This window comes from Acinonyx jubatus, chromosome B4 (genome assembly GCF_027475565.1).
Source record: "Acinonyx jubatus isolate Ajub_Pintada_27869175 chromosome B4, VMU_Ajub_asm_v1.0, whole genome shotgun sequence".
NCBI classification, from domain to species: domain Eukaryota; kingdom Metazoa; phylum Chordata; class Mammalia; order Carnivora; family Felidae; genus Acinonyx; species Acinonyx jubatus.
This window is the reverse complement of record NC_069387.1, coordinates 35,944,819-35,968,057: the sequence shown is the minus strand read 5'-3', so window position 1 is coordinate 35,968,057 and position 23,239 is coordinate 35,944,819. Positions and strand designations below refer to the sequence as shown.

Here is a 23,239-nt window from a genome sequence, read left to right as displayed (position 1 = left end):
GAATTAACTTGCATTGCATTCTCACCTGTGGGAATGGCTTTTTGGATAGATGCCCAGGTACCTGTCAACTTTAGTTAAGAAGTTGAAATAATTAACCACCTGAAGAAGTTATTAAATAAATCAGACTTCGATGGAGTAGCTTTTTGTGCTGTTTCTTCTTTCTACCATATCAATATGTACACCCTAACTAGAAAATAGCTTCAAGCATCAGACATGTGTTTTGTCCTTTGTTTTCCTGTACTTGCCAGATCTGGTTACTTTTTTCTCCTAATCCTTTTTTTCCTAGAGGAGTTTTTTGGATTAGAAAATTCATCCAAATCTACCAAGGAAAATTTATTAAATCTGGTAAGATCCTTAGGTTTCCATTGCATATACACCAGGAACCGTTGTTTGGATCTATTTTCCCTGCATGTCATCCAGGCCAGACTCTTATTTTATATACAACAAATTTGGCAACATGTTTTTTTTTTTGTTTTTTTTTTTTTTCTTTTTCTTTTTAGAGAGATGTGTGCATAAGTGCAGGTGAGGGGCGGGGGTGGGGAGGGGAGAGAGAGAGAGAGAGAGAGAGAGAGAGAGAGAGAGAATGAATATGATTGAATGAATGAATGAATCAGTCAATCCTAAGTAGGCTCAATGCTCAGCAGAGCCTGATGTGGGGTCAGTCCCACAATTGTGGGATCATGAGCTGAGCTGAAATCAAGAGTCAGGCACTCAACTGACTGACTCACCCAGGTACCCCAGTAACATAGTATTTTTTATAAAGCAGCTAAGTGAGGAATTTTAAGTGAAGTGTGTATTCATTTTAAACAACATTCTGGGTAAAAGAATGCCACTGATGAATGAGCTTTAACTTCCTCTACCCTTTTGACAATCTGATGAAAGCCGTGGGTTCTCTCCATATAAAAATGCGCATAGCTCATTTTTGGGGACATCATACATCCAGGTCATCCATGAACTCTTGATTAAAAATGCCCACCATCCATGAAACAGACAAGTTTGAGATACAAAGGTCTCTAGGTTTTACAAAACCATAAAATTATGTATGTGGTTCAAATACAAGGTAAGTTGAGGTCAGTTACAATTTCATGTTAACTGTAATTTAACTAGAAAGAGTATATCTGCTGGATATAGTGGATACTGTGGTGAGTGACCTATATTCCCCTTGAGGGTCTAAAGATGTATTCGCCCAGGTGCTGGAAGTACTGTTGACATAGTCCTTAGTTGTTAGCCCCTGTGGGCTAAAGAGACCTCCCTTGCATAAAGGCATACCGCTTTCCATGGATGTCCTAGATTTATCTCTGAGGATATAAGGGTTTGAATCCATTGCCCTGACTTGAGACAACTCTGAAAGATCATCCCAGATTCAGAGTTCCTCATTGGGTCATCTGAATCTTTTGGGACTTTGTGGCATCTGAATTTCTCCCTTTGCACAATAAGGCTCTCTCCCTACCACCTTCCTTTCCACTGGTATTGATGTTAAGAGCACCCTCTAATAAACTTCGTGCAAGTAAAGTCTATCTCAAGGTCTGCTTCCTGGGAAACCCAGCCTTGTCACATTAGGGTTGAGTATTAGTACAAGTTATCGTACAGGCCATGAAAGGAGGCTTGGCTAAAATAAAAGTTTAGTGAGGGGTGCCTGGGTGGCTCAGTCACCCAGTTACTTCGGCTCAGGTCATGATCTCATGGTTATTGAGTTCGAGCCCTGTGTCAGGCCCTGTGCTGACAGCTCAGAGCCTGGAGCCTGCTTCAGATTCTGTGTCTCCCTCTGTCTCTTCCCCTTCCCCACTTACACTCTGTCTCTGTCTCTCTCAAAAATAAAAACATTAAAAAAAAAGTTCAGTGAGATGAACTTTAATTTAGACTCAAAATATGTGAAGCATCTTATCAGTATTCCTTCAGACCTTATATTTCCAGTGGTTTTTGGAAATCTAGGTTTCTTTGAATTCATTAGTTGTCTCCCACTCTTTTTTTTTGACCTTGCAGAAAACCGCCAAAATCTCTGACGGCTTGGTTTGTTTGCCACACAGTATGAGCCTGTGAAAGATGTGGGTTAAGTAAAGAGTTGCTCACACGTCCTGCAGAAACCCCTAGAGGTTTCTCAAGTTGATAAGTACATATGATTAGGGAACTCCTCTTGTTAGGATCCTAATCATATTCCTTCCACAAATCCTAAGATTTCTTTATTGGACAATGTTTAAAAAATTATTGCTTTTATTATTATCATTGAAAGGATGTATTCTAAATATTTGAAAGATGGAAAACCTTATAACAAGGAAAATTCTATGTAAAACTAAACTTTTCCCTCCTTCAAATTGGGGTAATATTGTACATACTTTTTGATAACTTGTCTTTTTCCTTAATAGTATATGAAAAGCAGGTTTCTACATCTTCACTTAATCCTTAAGTATATGAATTGTAATGGTTGCATAATATTACATTCAGTGGATAGATCGTATGTAACTTAGCTAGCCACCTATTGTTATGTATTTGATTTTTCTCTACTTTGTTATTGTTAATAAATAACACAGAATGATTGCTTTTTCTTTGAAACTAAGCCTAGTGTGTTTGCTTTAATTAGTTATTTAAAAATATTGAGTTCTTTTATCACTAAAATGTAGTGAACTATTAGATGTAAGACTTTTTAAAAAAAATTTCTAATGTTTATTTTTGGAGAGAAAGAGAGAGAGACAGAGCAGAGAACAAGAGCACAAGTGCAAGCAGAGGAGGAGCAGAGAGAGAGGGAGAAACAGAATCTGAAGCAGGCTCCCTGCTCCAAGCTGTCAACACAGAATCTGACGCGGGCGGGGCTTGAACTCACAAATTGCAAGATCATGACCTGAGCTGAAGTTGGACACCCAACTGACTGAGCCCCCCAGGTGCTCCAAGACTGTTTTATCTAGATAGCCATTGTTACTATACAACTTAAAGGGGTAGCATTCGTATGGATGATGTGAATTGAGTTCCTAAGCGAAGTGTCACTATTAACAGAAGGATTGCTGTTGTACATTTATGGATCCTCTTTGTTTGAACAATTTTATCACAGGAAGGTCAGGCAAATTTTTATATATGCCTGCGAGATAAGAAGTATTTGAGACATTTATATAATTGTCTACCAAGCAGATCTTAACTGGCAGTGACCTTTGGTTTCCCCAGCTTTTGTTCCATATTATCCAGTTGTTTTAATGCAAGAGGTCCCTAGTTCCATTATCTGTCCCAGAGCAGGTTTATCAGGAAACTTATTTTCCCTCTCAGCAATTAATGAAATCTGTCAGGAGCAGTGGATTCTGAATGTATTTTCCTAAAGATCATAGCTACACCTTCTGTATAGTTCGAACTGAACAGTTTTTAAAATAAAATATAGTAGTGCTCTAATGAAATTTATTACTTTTTAAATGTTCTCAGTTTCCCCCTGAGAATATAGTTGTATTTTAGAATTGAAGGAATGTTAGTGTTCTTTTGTTTTACAGATAAAATAATTAGAAAGATCAAGTAACTTTCCCAGTATGATGTAGCCAGCTATTTTTTCATTACAGTAATCTATTCTAACTCATGATGAGAGAACAGTACAGTTGAGAAGGAAACTCAACCAAAGAAATAATTGGTTACCATCCATAATCTTTGCTGGACTTATTAAAGACCATAAACAGTGATTAACAATATAGATATGGAAGCTTTTCACAACCTAAACTGAATTGAAAACATTGCTTAGAATTGCTCATGATTTTGTTGTGTCTTCTAATCACTAGAAACACATTCCTGGACAAGTAAAAGTTAAAGGCCAGTATAGTTTGGGCTTGTTGGTACTTTTTGCCAGATCATAGGGTAGTAGACAATTGCCTTGAAATTAGGGGACTTAGTGAATTTTTCCTTTTTATATTTTATTAATTACTGTAGATCCTTCTTTGCTCCTGATTATGATCATTCATGTAAACTGTACTTCTGTCATTGATATTGAAAGGTATTATTAACCTAGTAGGTGAAGGTCAGAGCCTTTCTGAATAATTTGATTTACATAGTAAATTGATGCTGATGACTACTTAGAACAACTGTGGAGACATCATCAAAAACATTCTTTAAATGATGTTTAAAGTAGCTAGGTGATTGCAAGAAGTGTTTTTTTGGATACCTTGTCCTTAGAACTGTATGCTAGAGGAAGTCTCTTCTACCTTTACTCAGTGATTAGAACCTCAGGGGCAGAGTAATCAGTTCCACTTGACTAGGAATAAATCATTCACATTGAAACATGATAGTTCCTGACAACTGGCAATGCTGATAAAAGCCAAAACAAAAGATGTGAAGAAATCTGTGCCAATGTGGAATTGGTATGCAGATTTGATGAATTCACATGTAGCATGCGTTTGGCATTAGTCTTTCTCTGATTTCATACATTTTTTTTCTCTGTAAAATAAAAATTGTATGAGGAGAAAAAGGTTCTGTATAATACAATAATTAGGTTTTTCTCGTTCGTTCTTTCTTTCTTTCTTTCTTTCTTTCTTTCTTTCTTTCTTTCTTTCTTTCTTTCTTTCTTTCTACAACCCAGTTGACAGAGCTATACTATGATTAGAGAGGGCAATGTCATCTTTTTGTGAATAGTTATTTAAAAAAAATCTTGAATTCTTCATTGTTCTTTATGGTAAAAAACTGTATGTATAAACCTGGGTGATCCCCCTCTTCCCTATTTGTCATCAAGGACATAGATATATAGAATAAACAGCAATTCCTTTGATCTCTACAGAATTTAAACTCATGCAGCAATTGAATATACACTAATAGGTACTTCATGATCTATTTCTATATCAGATAGGGTTTGTGGAAAGTAGAAAAAAAGCCGATAGAATTGTAAAATACATAATTTTCTGCAACAATCATTTATACATTTTCAATGTAATTAAAAGCAAGTGAGTGAAGGAAAATCTTTTTTTGCAATTTCATTGTCAAGTGCTTTCTAGTCCAAACTAGCTTCCTTCTACCCCTTGGAAGTCAGGCTAAACTGACTATTTTAGTAGTATGATGATACTAAAGTCCTGATTATCAAGTGTCTTTGGCTCTGCCCACTAGCTTTAGTGTACTGTATTTGGATATATGTTCCTTACATGGAAGATGTACTTTTGCATTTGCAATGGTTTCCTATCTCCACCATTCATGCTTTTCTTCAGTAGGGGATAAGATTTTGATATAAGTGACCACAGTAATAATGTACCATGTCTATTAGTAAACACTACTTAATAATAAGGGATAGTTTCTGTAAAGATGGCTTGAGTCATTTGTATGATTGATTTTTTTTTTAATCACAGAACATATTATTTATAGCATGGTGATTAAGATTTATAGAGGTGCATTGCCTAGTAGTTATCTCATAGTCTTCTGGTGATGCTTAAATCTTTGTTATATATAAAGTTCTTACAACAGTACCTCATATACAATGTTCTTTTTAAGCGTTAGTAGTCCCTTTTATCACCACTACCTCCTCCTTGTCACCACCACCACAATTATTATCGTTAGTATTATTATTAAGCTTATTGATTTATTTTGAGAGAGAGAGAGCAAGCAAGAGCGTGTGCATGCAGGGGAGGAGCCTTGTCAGCGTGGTCCCAACACAGGGCTCGAACTCATAAACTGTGAGATCATGACCTGAGCCAAAATCAAGAGTCGGACACGTAACCAACTGAGCCACCCGCATCCCTTATTATTATTTTTGTTGTTATTGTTATATTATTTTGTTATTTAAGGATTCTGTGGTTTCTATTCCTACACAGTGGAGATGTCTTGTTTTGTTTTGTTTTTGTAGATAGTCTGAGTATATTTAGGGGAGTATTTTTCTACTTAACATGATTCCAAATATCCATATTGTTCATATTCAATTATGTGCACAGCTGATCTAGTTTTTTTCTTGGCTGTTGTATTCTAGTTTTTTCCTTGACTGTATTCCAAACTTTTTGTAAATCATTTATTTTAGATCCTGTGGATAATTGAATTTAGTATAGAAATAGGAAACTGTGTATTTTATAGAAATTGCCAAATAAATACTGAAATAACATGATAATGGGACTATCCGGGTGATCAGCTTTTACATCTTCAACATTAGGTAAGAACACGATTTTGAATCACAACCAAAGTGAGGGTGTATAACAGCAGCTTTTAGTACGTTTCATGTTATCCATCGTGTTGCTAGGTAAACTAAAAGAGAAGTATTTTTGTACATACTCCTCCTCCCAGATACCACACACAGCATCTTTTGGGTTTATTCAGTGCATATGTGGCTAGTTTGCACATATCTATGTCTTTTTCAACTCTTCCTTGCTGATGGCAGCTTGCCCAAAGGAGGCAATTTTACTGTCCATCGTCCTTCATTTTGTCAGTTCTTTTCAGTATGGAATGTTTATTCCGCCTCCTTAGAAGTGAATAGCCATTCTTTTCCTCTCCTCCAACTCAACAATCTGTTTAGACAGCTGGGTAATTGAAAAAGAAAGTAGCTTACGGAGAACGTGTTAATGGGGATTTTACCAAGTTTAGCAGCTTCTGCACCTGAGTATATTATGAAACGTTTTTGTCAGCAAAGAATAATGGATTCCTTTAATAGTTTTACTATGTATAAATTATAGGAGTGGTATTGTTAGCAGTTTAACTTCTTAATTTCTTTCTTAGATGCTGATGATAGGGGAGAAAGAAAGATATCCTTATGATGCTTGTAAGGCCTATTTGTATATTAGGTGGTCTCCTAAAACAAATCTCTATTTTCTTGCATGTAAAACTTGGTTGTTTCTGTGAAATTTCATTTAAAATAATGGCTCTTGTATGCTCTTTCTTGACAAGAATGTCTGATTAATAGCATGGTCGTATCTTTTCTTTGTTTAATAAGGTTTGTATGTTAACAACCAGAATGATATGCATAGCTGGTTAAACATGTAAAAAGCAGGGCATTGCATTCTCTATTGCATATGGAGTATTATATTTTTGAGTGCCAAAATTCTCTTTAGTGGTTGTGAGTATACCTAAGTGGTGATCCATATGAGATTCTAATAATAGTGTCTGATTTAAGGTAGACTAATGGTTTTCATTTGTGGTGGTCTTTTTCTGATAGTAGGTTTCAACTTTTAATGTCATTGAAAAGACTGGAACCCATTTCAAGCATTTCAATGGTTTACCTGTATGATTGTTTCTTTGTTAAAGAATAAAAATCTAGGGGCACCTGGTTGGCTCAGTCAGCTAAGTGTCCGTCTCTTGATTTTGACTCAGGTCGTGATCTCATGGTTTGTGAGATTGAGCCCTGCGTTGGGCTGTGGTCTGACAACATGGTACCTGCTTGGGATTCTCTCCCCCTCCCTCTCTGCCTCTGCTCTGCGTGCGTGCTCTCTCTCTCTCTCTCTCTCTCTCTCTCTCTCTCTCTCTCCCCCTCCCTCCCTCCCTCCCTCCCCCTCCCCCCTCTAAATAAACAACCATAGAAACCAAACCAACCAACCAACCTACCTACCTACCTTAAAAAAAAAATGAATAAAAATCTAAGCCTTACACAGTATTTAGGGTACCTTACTCTAAATTTACCAAATGTTTTTGCATAGCTTATTTATTCTGCTTGTGGAATTCTCATTGACTTTAGAGAAGGAGTTGATTTTTTCTTCCCCTGTAGAATGAGGAAGTTCCTTAAAGAGCTTATATTAAATTGATTACTGCAGAAAGTTATCTGAACATTGTATCTAGGCTTCTTTTTTAGTTACTTTCTTGGCAGGAGTTTATGTGTATGCCTAAATACAGTCTCTAAAAGTGTGAGCTTATATATTATTCATTTACTGATTAATGAACCAATATTTATAATAGACCTAACGTGTGCCAGATATGATGATAGAAAATTGGGGTGGAGGTGTAGGATCCAGTCTACTTGTGAAGACATGTATCAAACAAAGAATTATAATGTGTTCAGGGGTTAGTGTTACAGTGTGTATATACAGATGGGAGAATAGAGATAAATGTGGCAAACATATAGATATATTAAAGAATGGAGAACATGTGTGTATGTGTATGTATATATAACATGTATATGTGTAATAAAATACAAAGAGCGTTTTATTCTCATGGAGGTAAAAGCAAGGAAATCTTTTCAAAGGAGATAACTTTTATGTTGCTTTTTGAAAGCCCTGTAAAGTAAACCAGCTAGTTCTGGTATTAGCTCAAGAGACTAATCATATTCTGCAGCTTGATTTTTCTCTCTAGAACTTACTGCCATCCTACATTCTGTATTTCATTCATTCATTCATTGTCTACTGCATTAGGATGTAATCTCTTTGAGGATAGGGATTTTTGTCGTTTTTATTACTTCTGTATTCTCAACACCTAGAAAAGTTTCTGGCCTATAGCAGTAGCTCAAGTATGTGTTGAATGAATGAATGAAATTTGTGAGTTCTACAGTAATTGCCTTATTATTTCTTTTAGTTTATTAAAGCTGTCTCTTGGGGCACCTGGGTGGCTCAGTTGGTTGAACATCTCACTTTGGCTCAGATCTTGATCTCACGGTTTGTGTGTTCAGGCAGGCTCCCTCTGCCCCTCCCCCACTCACTCTCTTTCTCAAAAATAAACATTAAAAAAAATTTTTTTTAAAAAGGCTATCTCTCTACAATCCCTTTATTTATTTTTTTACTCAGTATCTTTCATTATGGGTACTTGAGTTTCCTATGATAACATGCTATCTCCATAATGTTTCTCAAACCTACTCCCTCCTTTCCATCTCTCTTAGCTCATCTGGTCTTGAAAATCTTTTACCTGAATTGATAAGCTCTATTTGTTTTCCATGTAAGTCCCCTTAAATTATTTCTCCATAGCTATCAGAATTATCTATCTAAAAGACAGAACTGACCAGACCATTTCTTTGTTTAAAAACACCTAATGGTTGTCCTCTGTTAGAAGAAAATCTGTCTAGTATAGATCACACACAGAGCCATCCATAGCATGCGTTCAGCTCCATAATGTATATGAAGGAATGAATAATTTCAAAAGGAATTTCATTGAAAATGCTTCCTGTTTGGATAAAAGAAGATCTAAGATTATATCTTAACACTAGTGTTTAAGAACAGTTTTTCTTTATACAGCTAATTTGTCTGTCTTACTGGCTTGTTCTAATCCTCAATTCACTGTGATTTACAATGTCATTATTGAAGTAATCCAATTTCTCATGTCTTTCCTCTCTATAATTCCTCTCTCCATCCCATCTCTATATCTTGGGTCTTTTCTCTCTAGTTACTTTCCTTATTTCTTTAGAGACTTATATATATATGTGTATGTGCATCTTTTCTCTGTTCTGGATATAAATTCTAACTTTAAAATTTTGCATACAGTTTTGAAACCCTTAGGATTAAATTATTTCTATGGAACACACTCAGAGATAACCCTGATCTACCTGTTTTCAACTTAAAATTATTTTTATTGTGACTATATTTCTCTTAATTTCCTCCCCCCCCCCCCCCCCCCAGATTGAAAATCTTCAAGAGCAACTTAGAGATAAGGAAAAGCAAATGAGCAGCTTGAAAGAACGAGTCAAATCTTTGCAGGCTGACACTACCAACACCGACACTGCCTTGACAACTTTGGAAGAGGCCCTTGCAGAGAAAGTGAGTGACTGGTTTGGACTCTTCATAGACACATTTCCTCTGCTTTCTCATTAATGTAAAATTTTCTCTAGTAATGAGACTTGGATATAAAAGGCAGAAGACGTCCCTTGGGGCAAAAGAGAAAAGAGCTTTCTGTACTATTGCTGACATAGATAGTATAGGGAAAAGAAAATCCACTCTGTTTTTGTCACCTTAAGCATCTCTTGTTAGGCAAGATGGATTCCACAGTAGAGGGCAGTGGCTGAACTTTGTAAACAGTAAGCCATATTTTCCCCATTTACTATCTTCTGAAAAAAAAGAAAAGTTCTTTTTATTTATCTCATCAACTAGAATTTGGGGATGTAGAATATTAGACATTGACCATCAGGAAGCACTATATTATTAGTTCTCTTTTACTATACCACACTGGTACCTAATATAGTCATGGATTTTAGTATTAATACATTTAGTATTAATGCGTTAATACATACTTGCTATTTTTCTAGACTTGGCCTTGCTACTGCATTTTGTGTTTATGAGCAAACCTAATCTTTCAGGAATGGTTGACTAAGTAAATAAGTGGCCCAGCCGGACAAGTGTTTACGTCTTGGAAGGAGGTTTAAGGAATCTTGGTGGGGCGTTTTAATTGGATTTTTTTTTTAAAGGAATAGGGTCACTGTTTTTTAAGCGTCTTGGACTCAGAATGCTTCAGACTGTATGCCAGGGATCAAGGCTTGATCCCTGAATAAATTCAGAAATAATACCCAGAAATATGCTTAAATTGCTTCAACTTTTAGACTTCCTAAGTATCTGTTGACAGAAGTTTTAACGGCTCCTCTCTTTTACCGTGCTTTTTTATGCTTTTAAGCTCAGTATGTCATAATCTCCCCAACCTCCTCCTTTTTTGGTGTGTGAATTGTGAGTTGTTTCCATTGCCTTATGGGCAACATGTGAATTACATATAAAAAAGGAGTATTTGTTGACTGTTGCCCTTAAGGTAGGGGTGTGTGTGTGTGCGTGTGTGTGTGTGTGCGTGCGTGCACGCGCGCATATGCATGCATGCATGTGCCCGTGCGTAAAGTTTTTGGATACTTGGGAGTTAAATGGTTTTTTCCAAAAGAATACTTTAGGGGATTCTAATACTATTTGAGATTATAGGAACAGAAACCCAGGGGAGTCAAAAGACCAAGGCCACATCTTTGTTATAGCAAGCAAGATGAGTAGGAGGTATGACTTCTTTAAAAAGTAAATTATTAACAACTTACCACTGTCTTTTGAATGAAGCATGGGAGTCTGAAATTTTATCAGCTAAAAGCTGAATTACACTCATACGGTATAAGTAGGAAAGGAATTTTCTTATGTATTGATGTGCTCTCTTATCAGGAGCGGACAATTGAACGCTTAAAGGAACAGCGGGACAGAGATGAGCGAGAGAAGCAAGAGGAAATTGATAACTACAAAAAAGATCTTAAAGACTTGAAAGAAAAAGTCAGCTTATTGCAAGGCGACCTCTCAGAAAAAGAGGTTAAGATCACCAAAATAGAATGATTTGTTTAGTTGGTGCATTGTATGTATATGTTGATGGTCTTTATGTAATGCATATAAAAATGTATTTGAGAAAAGGTTTTCTTAATATTCTTATAGTATGCCTTTTCAGAAGACCTTAAGGGGTATTTTGGAAAGCTTTGCAGAGGTGTAGTAGATTGGATCATTCATTTCCTAAGTCTTCTCTCTTTCAATATGTTATGAGTTGGTTTCTTACTTGTTAATGACATTTTTATAGATTCTAAAAAACTGAAGCAGTTACACATGGAAAAATACTGTGCTAATGGTAAGAAGGGTGATAGATGAAAAGAATATGCAAATGGAGGACAACTTATTTACAATGGCTCTTAAAAAATTTTTTTTAATTTTTAATTTTATTTTAGAGCACAGGAGTTGGAGAGACGGGCAGAGGGAGAGAGGGAGAAAATCTTAATCAGGGTCTACACTTAACATGGAGTCTGATACAGGGCTCAATCCCACAACCCTGGGATCATGACCTAAGCTGAAATCAAGAGTCAGATGGCCAAGTGACTGAACCACCAGGCACCCCTATGGTACCTCTTAAGTACATCTCAGTATTGGCAGAGAAATCTTAAGTGATTGCTGACCAGTTGGGTGACTTAGTAGCCTTGCTTTAGGAGGATCCTGTTAATATGACCTAAATAGTAGAAATACCTAATGCCTTATGATCATGTAATAATACATGAGCTTTAGAAACATTCTTGGGTTTTCTTTCTTATATCTTTTAAGAAAATTTATGGTGGGGCACCTGGGAGGCTCAGTCAGTTAAGTGTTTGACTTCAGCTCAGGTCATGATCTCGTTGTTCGTGGGTTTGAGACCTGCGTTGGGCTCTGTGCTGACAGCTCAGAGCGTGGAGCCTGCTTCAGATTTTGTGTCTCCATCTCTCTCTGTCCCTCTCCCACTCGTTCTCTCTCTCTCTCTCTCTCTCTCCCCCAAAAATAAATAAACATATGGAAAAAATTTATGGTAATTTTTATTTCTAGTGGAACTTCCCTTCCAAAAGGGAAAAGTGTTTTATATTTATGTTGGGGTAGCTACCACAGTAACTAGTAGTGACTCCTACTACTAGTGACTACTTTCATTCACAAAGCTTGATCTCCTTCCATTTATTTTGTGGGAATGGATATGTATTGATAGAACTCTTTTAAATTAAAAAAAAATTTTTTTAATGTTTATTTATTTTTGAGAGGGGGAGAGAGAGAGAGAGTGCAAGCAGGGGGAGAGGCAGAGAGAGAGAGGGAGACACAGAATCTGAAGCAGGCACCAAGCTCTGAGCTGTCAGCACAGAGCCCGACGTGGGGCTCAAGCCCACAAACTGTGAGATCATGACCTGAGCTGAAGTCGGATGCTCAACCAACTGAGCCACCCGGGCGCCCCTCTTTTAATTTTTTTTGAATGTTTATTATTTTTTTTGAAGGAGAGAGAGAGAGAGAGAGAGGCAGAGAGACAGAGAGACAGAGAGAGACAGAGCATGAGTGGGGGAGGGGCAGAGAGAGAGGGAGACACAGAATCCGAAGCAGGCTCCAGGCTCTGAGCCGTCAGCACGGAGCCCAACACAAGGCTCGAACCCATGTGAGATCATGACCTGAGCTGAAGTCAGACGCCCATCTGACTGACCCACCCAGGCACCCCGATAGAACTCTTAAATCACAATTCAATTGGTATTTCTTGGGAATTCAACTTATTTTAGTTGGGACTTGAAAGCTGAGGCTAACATTGTTTTATATTTCATGAATGTTCTTGAAATGGAAACTTCAGTATATAATAATGAACAGAAAATATAAGCCACCAAGATAATAAATTTAAAAAATTTTATTTCCATTTTATTTGTAATTAGTATTTATTCTAGATGTGTATTGCTTTTTTTAGGCTTCACTTTTGGATCTGAAAGAGCATGCTTCTTCCCTGGCTTCCTCAGGACTGAAAAAGGATTCACGACTTAAGACACTGGAGATTGCTTTAGAACAGAAGAAGGAGGAGTGTCTGAAAATGGAATCTCAGTTGAAAAAGGTTAAAGAGAATTTTTATACTTTTCTTACTTTGCTTTAAATAAGAACATAGTAGAAAACTCTACAGGGTTCACATGTAATAAATTACCAATGATGTAATAATCCCCTAAAGTTCAACATGTCATTTATACCTTCATCAGTTCTCTTAGTGTATTTACCCTGTTTTATTTTACTACTGAAAATGCTCAAATTCTTAGAAAATTGACAGTTCAGAGGAAGAGTAAAATATAAGACCACAATGTAAAAATCTTAATTTTTCTGGTATTTTTCTTCCATTAGCATCGGGCTTCCTAGGAGATAATTTAGCAGTGATAGTCACCCATAGGGGTGAGTATTAGGATTGATATAGATATTTATTGTCCATTTCTCTGATTTATTTCTAAGATTTATATGGCAGTTTGTAGGTTTCAAAACACTTTCATATTTATAATCTCCGAGCTGTCAACTCTGTGAGTATTGGAACAGTTAACTGGGTTCAATTCATATGATGACTAATTAAAACAGGTACAGCCTAGTCTTGAGACTTTAAGATGTTTTTTGTTTTTAAAGTTTATTTATTTTGAGAGTTAGTGAAGAGCGTGTATACACACATGTGTGCGAGTGGGGTAAAGGCAGAGAGAGAGGGAGGGAGAGAATCCTCACTGTCAATATGTCAACATGGATCTCACGAACCATGAGATCATGACCTGAGCCAAAATCAAGAGTCAGATACTAAACTGATGGAGCTCTCCAGGCTCCCCAAGACTTTAAGTTATGTTCTCTTTCTATGTATTGGGTGTATTCAACATGATATCCTTATAATGAATATTTCATGTAGAGTATGTCTAAAGCAAAATCACATTTTTAAGCTAAAGAGAGGAAGAAAATCCAGTATCTTATAGTTACTTTTGAATAAGTAGGAAAATACTATTTGTGAGATTATGGACTCCGATTATAACCAATTCACATTTGATAGTTGGCTTTTTTTCCTCACTGGAAAGGTGGAAATAATTTTCTATTTAATACCTGAATATCAAAGGTGAAGCTGTTACATGTATTCAGAGTTATAAAACAGAGCAGGAACTATCAAGAGTAATGTTATTCATTAATATTCTAAACTCCCCTGTTTGTGACAATCCCACATTTTCTATTTGTTTACTTTTAATCTTCTTGTTATCATGGCCTCTTATATCTTAGGCTTTATCTGTAGGTTTATGAGAAAAAATAAAGTTATCTTTGGGTAGAGGAGGCTGATGGCTTTCCTCTACTTTGATTTATTATCTGTTTTAGTAATGGCCATTTTTCTTCTCATATTTTTCTTTGTTTCATTCTGGATCATTGTTTCTTTTCATTTTAGTTCATTACTGATATTTTCCTTTTAAAATGCTTCCACAGTTCCCAAGTCCAACAAGGAGGTTATTTGTATAGTTTTTATTTGTTTTGTTTGTTTTTTGCCTTTTCTCACCCCTTTTCCTACCTTCTCTGGTTTTAATTGAGCATTTTATGTAATTCATTTTTCTTGCCCCTTTAAGCATATCAGTTGTATTTCTTCAGTTTTTTCAAGTGATTGCCCTAGAGTTTGCAGTATACATTTTTTACTTATTTCCCAACTTTATTGAGATATAATTAACAAATAAAAATTGTATATATTTAAGGTTTACATGATGATTTATGTATACATTGCAAAATGGTTACCACAGTCAAGCTAGTTAACACATTTATCACCTCACATAGTTATTATTTTATTTTTTTGTGGTGAGAGCGCTTTTAAAATATACTCTCTTAGCAAATTTCAAGTATATAATATAGTATTATTAAGTATAGTCACTATCCTATACATTAGATCCTCAGAATTTACTCAAAACTGAAAGTTTGTAATCTTTGATCAACACCTCCTCATTTCTCCCATCCAAGTACTAACCAGGCCCGACCCTGCTTAGCTTCCGAGATCAGACGAGATCAGGCACGTTCAGGGTGGTATGGCTGTAGACAACACCTCCTCATTTCTCTACCCTCTAGCTCCTGACAACTACCATTCTAGTTTGCTTCTATGAGTTCACCTTTTTTAGGTTTTACGTATAAGTGAGATCATACAGTATTTGTCTTTCTGTGTCCAGCTTGTTTCACTTAGCATAATGCCCTCCAGGTTCATCCATATTGTCACAAATGGCAGGATTTCCTTCTTTTTATGATTAAATAATTCTTTTTTATGATTAAATAATATTTATGATATATATGATATATATGTATCATATATATATAGTATATGCACACACAGAGACACATATTTCCTTTATCCATTCATCTGTTGATGGGTACTTAGATTCTTTCCATATCTTGGCTCTTGTGAGTAATGCTACAGTGAACATGAGAGTGTAGATATCTCTTTGAGATACTGATTTCATTTCTTTTGGATATATATCCAGGGATGGGATTGCTGGATCATATAGTAGCTCCATTTAAGAATTTCTGAGAAAGCTTTGTACTGTTTTCCTTAATGGTTGTATGAATCTGCATTCCCATCAGTGGGGTACAAGGGTTCCCTTTTCTCCATAGTCTTGGCAACTCTCATTTCTAGTCTTTTTGATGATAGCCATTCTAACAAGTGTTACGTGTTATCTCACTGTGATTTTGATTTGCATTTCCTTGATGGTTAGTGATGTTCAGCTACTTTTCATGTACCTGTTGGCCATAGTTTGTCTTCTGTCTTCTTTGGAAGAACTATCTATTCAAGTCTTTCACCCATTTTAATGGGATTATTTGTGTTTGTGCTATTAAGTTGTATGAGTTCCTTACTTATTTTGAATATGTCAGCTATAAGTTTTGAAAATGTTTTCTCCTATTCTGTAGGTTGCCTTTTCATTTTGTTGATAGTTTTCTTATAGAAGCTTTTTACTTTGATGGAGCTTTTTACTTTTTACTTTCATATAGAAGCTTTTTACTTCTATTTTTGCTTTTGTTGCCTGTGTTTCTGGTGTCCTATCAAAAAAATCACACAGTAAACATTTTTAATCAAAGTTCACTTTCAGAAAATGTTATCCCACTTTGTGTCGTGCAGGTACCATACAACAGAATCCTCCCAATTCCTTCTTCCCTTCCCTGATGACATTGTTATCATTCATTTCATTTATCCATATGTGATAATCACCCCAATACATTACTATCCTTACTTTAAAATTGTTACCTTTTAGAGGAAGAATAAAAATAATAAAAGGTGAAATTTTAGCTTTATTCTTTCTTCAGTTCTCTTTCTTTCTATATGTATATGTGAGTTTCTGACCTATATAATTTTCCTTCTGCATGAAGCACTTCTTTTAATATATTTTTGCAGGGTAAGTCTACTGGCTATGAACTTCTCAGTTTTTGTTTGTCTAAGAAAGTCTTTATTTCTTGTTCACTTTTGAAAGATATTAAAAATGGTTATAGAATTCTAGGTTGGTGGGCTTTTTTCCCCAACACTTTAAAGGTTTCACTCTCTTGTCTTCTTACATGATTTCTGATGAGAAGTCAACTGTAGTTCTTAACATTGTTACTCTGCTGGTGAGGTGTTTTTTCCCCTTCTGACTTCTTGTAACCTTTTTTCTTTGTGTTTCATTTTCTACAGTTTTAATATGATGTGCTTACATGTAGATGCTGAGTATTTATATTGCCTGGTGTTCTGAGCTTCCTGATTTGGTGCATGTCATTAATTTTGGAAAATTCTCAGCCATAATTACTTAAAATATTTTTTTAAATGTTCATTTTTTTAGAGAGAGAGAGAGAGCGAGCGAGTGATCAGGGGAGAGGCAGAGAGACAGGGAGACACAGAATGCAAAGCAGGCTCCAGGCTCTGAGCTGTCAGCACAGAGCCCCATGTGGGGCCTGAATTCATATGAGCCGTGAGATCATGACCTGAGCCAAAGTCAGACATTTAACTGACTGAGCCACCCAGGTGCCCTTAATATATTTCTTTTTTTCCTTTTGGTATTCCAATTATCTAGATGTTTCACCTTTGAAATTACTCTGTAGTTCCTTGGATGTTCTCTACTGGTTTTTAATTTATTTATTTCATTTTTAAAAATCTTTTTGTTTTGGGAAGTTTCTATTGACTTGTCTTCATGCTTACGGATTCTTTCTTCAGCCAAATCCAGCCTACTAATGAGTCCATCAAAGGCATTAATTTCTCTTACAGGTTTTTTATACCTAGAATTTCCTTTTGATTCTTAAAGTGTTCACCTCTCTGATTATATCACCCATTTGTTCTTGAATATTGTCTCTTTTCCCATTAGGGACCTTAACTTTTCATCAGTTGTCTTAAATTCCCTGTCTGATTAATTCCAACATTTCTGTCAAATATCTGAGTCTGATTTTGATGCTTACTGTATCTCTTCAGACTGTGTCTTTTCTTGTCTTTTATCACACCTTGTAATTTTTTTGTTGAAAGCCAGATATGTTGTATCAGGTAGAAACTGTACCTGCAGAAACTGAGGTAAATAGGCTTATGTGTGAGGTTTTAATCTGGCTAGAAGTTGAGCTGTATTTAATGTTTGCTGTAGCTGTAGGTGCCAGAGGCTTCAGTCTCCTCTAAGTGTCCTTGTCTCTGTTGACTTTGTGCTTCTGTCTTCAGAGAGTCTGCATCTTGTAGCTCTTTCAGCTGTTACCCTTTGTTATCATACTAGAACCCTATTGTTGTGGTGGTAAGATGTGGGAAAAGATAAACTTTCTATAATCTGATGATTAAGTCTTGGTCTTTTATGAGTCTCTGTCCCTCGCTGTGACCTTCACTAAGGTTTTCTCCTTAGCTAGAGGGGGCTAGAACGGGAGGAATGCCCATCTGCCAGGTGGGATAAAACTCTGTTAAAATCTTTGCTCCTGGAGAGTCTGCCTTTGGGTAGAGTATGCTTTGGGCATTTATTACCCCTCTACAGCCTTACCAGAACCACAAGGGGATTTTTGCGAGCTCTTCACTGTGAGAACTTGGTGAGGTTCCTGGGGGTAAAGACTGTGAAAGAGTGGTGGGTCTGCCCTGAAACTGCAGCTTCTAGGGCTTTCTCACTCTCATGCTTGTCCACACTCAGCCTCTAGTATTTCCTCAAAGTTACCAATTGAAGTGTTTCTGCCAACAGCTTTGCTCCGGGTAAGTAGATCCCAACTGTGACCCCCTGGATTTGCCTGTGTCTCTTGATTTTGGAGTTGTAGTTTGCCCTTTGCCCTCAGTTCTCTGATAGGTCCAAGAAAAGTAACTCATATTCAGTTTTTTAGTTTTTTCTTATTTTAAGAATGGTAGTGGTGACTTCCAAGTGTTTTACATGTTGGAGCTGAATTTATAGCTGTTTTCCATATAGAACAGACTTACTCATTCTTGTTTTATGAAGATATATATGTGAGTTTTGCCATTTAGAATAACATCTAAAATAAACCTGCAATAAAAATACAATTATTACCTATATTTGGGAATCAGATTTAGTTTTATTAATTAATACATAAATATTTATGGAATCAATAGGTTACCTCTCCCAGGGGATTTGAGAGTATATCACAGAGGTCTGAGTTAACAATATACATGTCTTATGTAGCTTTTTTAGTTCTACTAGATGTCAGATGAACTTGAATACTTTATATATTGTCAAAGTGTTTCTAAAGTCATTAATTTATGTTGGAAATTACTTCTCAAGAAAGGAAAAAAAGACAATTTTGACTTAAAATATGTCTTAGAGTAAATGAGTATTTCCAATGTACGATTGAGATAAGAGTTAGGCAATAAAATGTAAGACTCAGAACAATTTTTATCTCATTCTCGTAATAAATACTTCCCTTGCACATTTTAAAAGCAGAGCAGTGAAACAGAGACAAATACCACATGATATCACTTACATGTGGAATGTAAAAACAAAAACAAAAACCTGAACCCATAGATACAGAGAACAGATTGGTGGTTGCCGGGGGTGGGAAGTGGTGGTGTATAGGCGAAATGGGGAAGGGATTCAAAAGGTAAAAACCTACAGTTACAAAATAAATAAGTCCTGAAGATGTAATGTGCAGCATGGTGACTAGTTAATAATACTTTTTTATATATTTGAAAGTTGCTGAGAGCAAGTAGATCTTAAAAGTTCTCATCACAAGAAGAAAATTATTTGTAAGTTTGTGGTAATAGATGTTAATTAGGTACATTGTGACCATTTCACAATATGCTGTACATAGTCAAATCATTGTGTATGCCTGAAACTAATATGTCAATTTCATCTAAAATAAATAGAACCAAATATTGTCATATATATATATTTTTTAATTTGCTACAGTTTTAATTCTTCTTAGTAGCTTATTAGGCCTAGGGTTTTGTTATCTTTGTCTTTTGTGTTAATGTTTTGTTGTTGTTTTATAGCTTACTAGTAGGTTTATTTTTATTTTTTTACATAGATACAGCTTATTTTATTTTTTGGTTGTGGGAACTTTTTTAAATGTTTGTTTATTTTTGAGAGAGAACGTGCATGAGTGCTCTCAAAAGGGGGAGGGGCAGAGAAAGAGAGAGGGACAGAGGATCTGAAGCTGGTTCTATGCTGACAGCAGGGAGCCCGATGTGGGGGTCAGACTCATGAGCCGTGAGATCACAACCTGAGCTGAAGTTGGACACTTAACCGACTGAGCCACCTAGGCACCCTGGTTGTGGAAACTTTTAAAATCTATTTTCTGAAGGGTGCTTGGGTGGCTCAGTTGGTTAAGTGTCTGACTTTGGCTCAGGTCATGATCTCATGGTTCATGGGTTCAAGCCCCACGTCGGACTCTGTGCAGACAGCTCAGAGCCTGGAACCTGCTTTGGATTCCGTGTCTCCTTTTTTCTCTCTCTGCTCCACTTCCATTCATGCTCTGGAACAGAATAGAAAATTCAGAAATGAACCCACATTTGTTTGTAGGTTGATATGAAGTGATATTTGGCACATTTTCTTGCTAAAAACCGTAAGTGGCATAAGGTTGGAGTTCTAACATATTTATTCATAAGGCTCTGATTATTATTGAAATTTTCAAAGAAATTTCTCTATTTTGTTTGTAGTGGAAGGGAACTAATCTTGAGATAATGATAAATTCAAGACATTTTTTACTTCTAGCTTAGGAATTTATATCCTAGATATGAATTTGGGTATTTTATGTCTTCAGCATGAGATAATGACCTTAAAATTATTAAGAACAGTCTTGAAATTCAACTTCTGAATTACCAGAATTGTAAAAAGTGCTAACTTCTTTTTTTTTCTTCTCTGGGAAGAAATCTCTCTTCCTAGAGAATTTTTTTATTGTTAATTTTTTAAATTATATTTTTTAACCTTTTACTTTTTTTTTCTCTTGCTTGTTCTATTCTTATACCATTTCATTCTACCTTTTTCTCTTCTTTTCTTCCTGACTCTTCTTCCTTTTCGGTCCTGAAAATAGTTTTAAGCCACCCATTCAGACCAGTAAGTGACATGACAGAGTAGTGCCATAAAGCCTAGGTAGATGTTTTTTTCTGTATTTTGTATGAGAGGTTTTTTTACTACTCTAAACAAAAGTGAATGCACAAGACCTTCTCTCTCCCTTCCTCAAGTAGGAATTCTATAGACTTTCTAAAATGTCTCCTTTCTAAAGCATAGAAAGTATAGATTTGGTAGATTTGGAGTGAATACAAAGTGGAAAAGTTTCTGAGATCAAAATCCACCCCCCCCCCCACCCCAGGCTTTGAGATGTGTTTGCATTTCTGCTGCTTTTGCCTTGTTTTCTTCTTCTTTTTTTTTTGTTTGTTTATTTTTGAGACAAGAGAGACCTAGCATGAGTGGGGGAGGGGCAGAGAGAGGGAGACACAGAATCCGAAGCAGGCTCCAGGCTCTGAGCTGTCAGCATAGAGCCTGACAGGGGGCTCGAACTTGTCAACAATGAGATCATGACCTGAGCCCAAGTCGGACGCTCAACTGACTGAGCCACTCAGGTGTCCCCATTGCCTTGTTTTATTCTTAATGATTAATTGATTCAGAGTTGCCTCTCTTTCCTCCTTTCTTTTCATTTTATTTATTTGTTTATTTATAAATGCTTATTTATTTTGAGAGAGAGCACAGCGTGAACAGGGGACGGGGAGAGAGGGAGGGAGAGAATCCCAAGCAAGCTCTGTGCTGTCAGTGCCGAGCCCCACAAGGGGCTCATTCCCACAAACCGTGAGATCATGACCTGAGCTGAAATCAAGAGCTAGATACCTAACCAACTGAGCCACCCAGGCGCCCTACCTATCTTTATGCTAGATTTTATCTTGTGGCTTTTAACACCACCAGTTTAAGGTAGAATTTTGGTAACACATTAAAATACATCTTCCAGTGAACATTTTTGTTTTTTTTTTAGTGTTTGTTTATTTTTGAGAAAGAACACAAGCAAGGGAGGAGCAGAGAGTGACAGAGACAGAATCTGAAGCAGGTTCCAAGGCTCCAAACTGTCAGCACAGAGCCCGACATGGGGCTCAAACTCATGAACGGTGAGATCATGACTTGAGCCAAAGTCGGACACTTAACTGACTGAGCCACCCAAGTACTCCAGTGGACTCTTTTTTAAAGGCCACTGTTAGTAACTGGATTTTTAAAACTGGTTACACCTGAAACAAAAATTATTGTCAGGATTTTAATCTTAGAAGTACAGCTTTTGCTTTGACAAAGCATTTAGCCCAATTTGTGGAAACATTTCTCAAGTTAGTTTTCAGAACTTTCCAGATTATTTCTTAACAACATATATTTACTCCTTTAGTATTTTTTCAAACCTTTTTAAAGAACTGAGTATATTCTATTGTCTGTTAAATAAGGGAAAATGAAACATCTTCACCATGACCTTTTCATTAAATACATTATACATATTCAGAAGGAAAATTGAAGACTTGATAATTAGTTTTTAATTATTGAAATTGCTTTCCATTCCAAAATGCATTGGAGTTATTAGTTGGCATTTGCAACAGGATTCTGAATAAAAGTTTTCTTCTTGGTTCTGAAGGTGATCGTTGACTTCTAACTTTGCTTGTTCCATGTTACTTTGTAAAACCCTGAATTCTTGCCTTAGGAAGGTACCTATGTGTGGATAGCCATTTTCTTAACCTAACTTCATTTTCATGGAAGTATTTCATCTGCAGAATCTATGTGATTCTGTATGCTCTATGTGATTCATACATGTTTGATAAAGCAGTATATAGGAAAAGGGAAGGAAAGTAAGGGTCAAGTGCGAATTTGATCTCAGCATTGGCAGTGGTTATAGTAACATCAGCAGTGGATCTCTGGTGATGCCTTTTTGAGAGATTGGAGAAAGTATCTTGGAGAGGTCAATAGTAGTCTAATGCCTTGTTTGTATCACTAGACTCAGAAAAATCTCTTGTCTTATGATGATTTTTGGCCTAATAAATATTCAGAGATGTACAGTAGTACATATAAACCCAAACCTGTTTGAAATTCATGATAATTATTTCTCAACTTATTACTAATATTTTATTTATATAATATTTAAGCAGAGAAAAACTTTATAAATTGAAGATGAGCTATTAGATATTTGATAATGCTATGTTTAAATTGGAATGTAGGGGTTCCTGGGTGGCTCAGTCAGTTAAGTGTCTGACTCTGGCTCAGGTCATGACCTCCCAGTTCATGAGTTTGAGACCCCGTGTTGGGCTCTGTGCTGACAGCTCAGAGCCTGGAGCCTGCTTCAGATTCTGTGTCTCCCTCTCCCTCTGCCCCTCCCCGGCTCACGCTCTGTCTCTGAAAAATAAACATTAAAAAATAAATAATTTGAAATGTAGATAGTGCTTTGGAACTGTAGTGTTCACTGCCACTATATGTGAATCATGGAATTTGAACACTTTTCTTTGTAGGCACATGAGGCAACATTGGAAGCCAGAGCCAGTCCAGAGATGAATGACCGAATACAGCAATTGGAGAGAGAGACTGCCAGGTACAAAGATGAATCTAGCAAGGCCCAGGCAGAAGTTGACCGCCTCTTGGAAATCTTGAAAGAAGTGGAAAATGAGAAGAATGACAAAGATAAGAAGATTGCAGAGTTGGAAAGGTAAGGAAAGGGAAGCTGAATGGTGGACTCTCTATGTTAGAAAGATTAAAGTATGTTTTTAAAACTGTATACTTTTG

The 23,239-nt window shown here is 36.3% G+C and overlaps 1 protein-coding gene across 13 annotated transcripts in view; it reads left to right on the top strand.

The window, feature by feature from the left end:
* Positions 1 to 23,239, top strand: part of ERC1 (ELKS/RAB6-interacting/CAST family member 1) — a 505,760-nt gene that overhangs the window by 163,194 nt on the left and 319,327 nt on the right. For all 13 annotated transcript variants that reach the window (XM_053225651.1, XM_053225649.1, XM_053225652.1 and 10 more), the window contains 4 exons: positions 9,462 to 9,599; positions 10,962 to 11,102; positions 13,015 to 13,155; positions 22,969 to 23,162. In XM_053225651.1, coding sequence (XP_053081626.1) covers positions 9,462 to 9,599; positions 10,962 to 11,102; positions 13,015 to 13,155; positions 22,969 to 23,162 — 614 coding nt within the window. The remainder of the gene's footprint in view (positions 1 to 9,461; positions 9,600 to 10,961; positions 11,103 to 13,014; positions 13,156 to 22,968; positions 23,163 to 23,239) is intronic.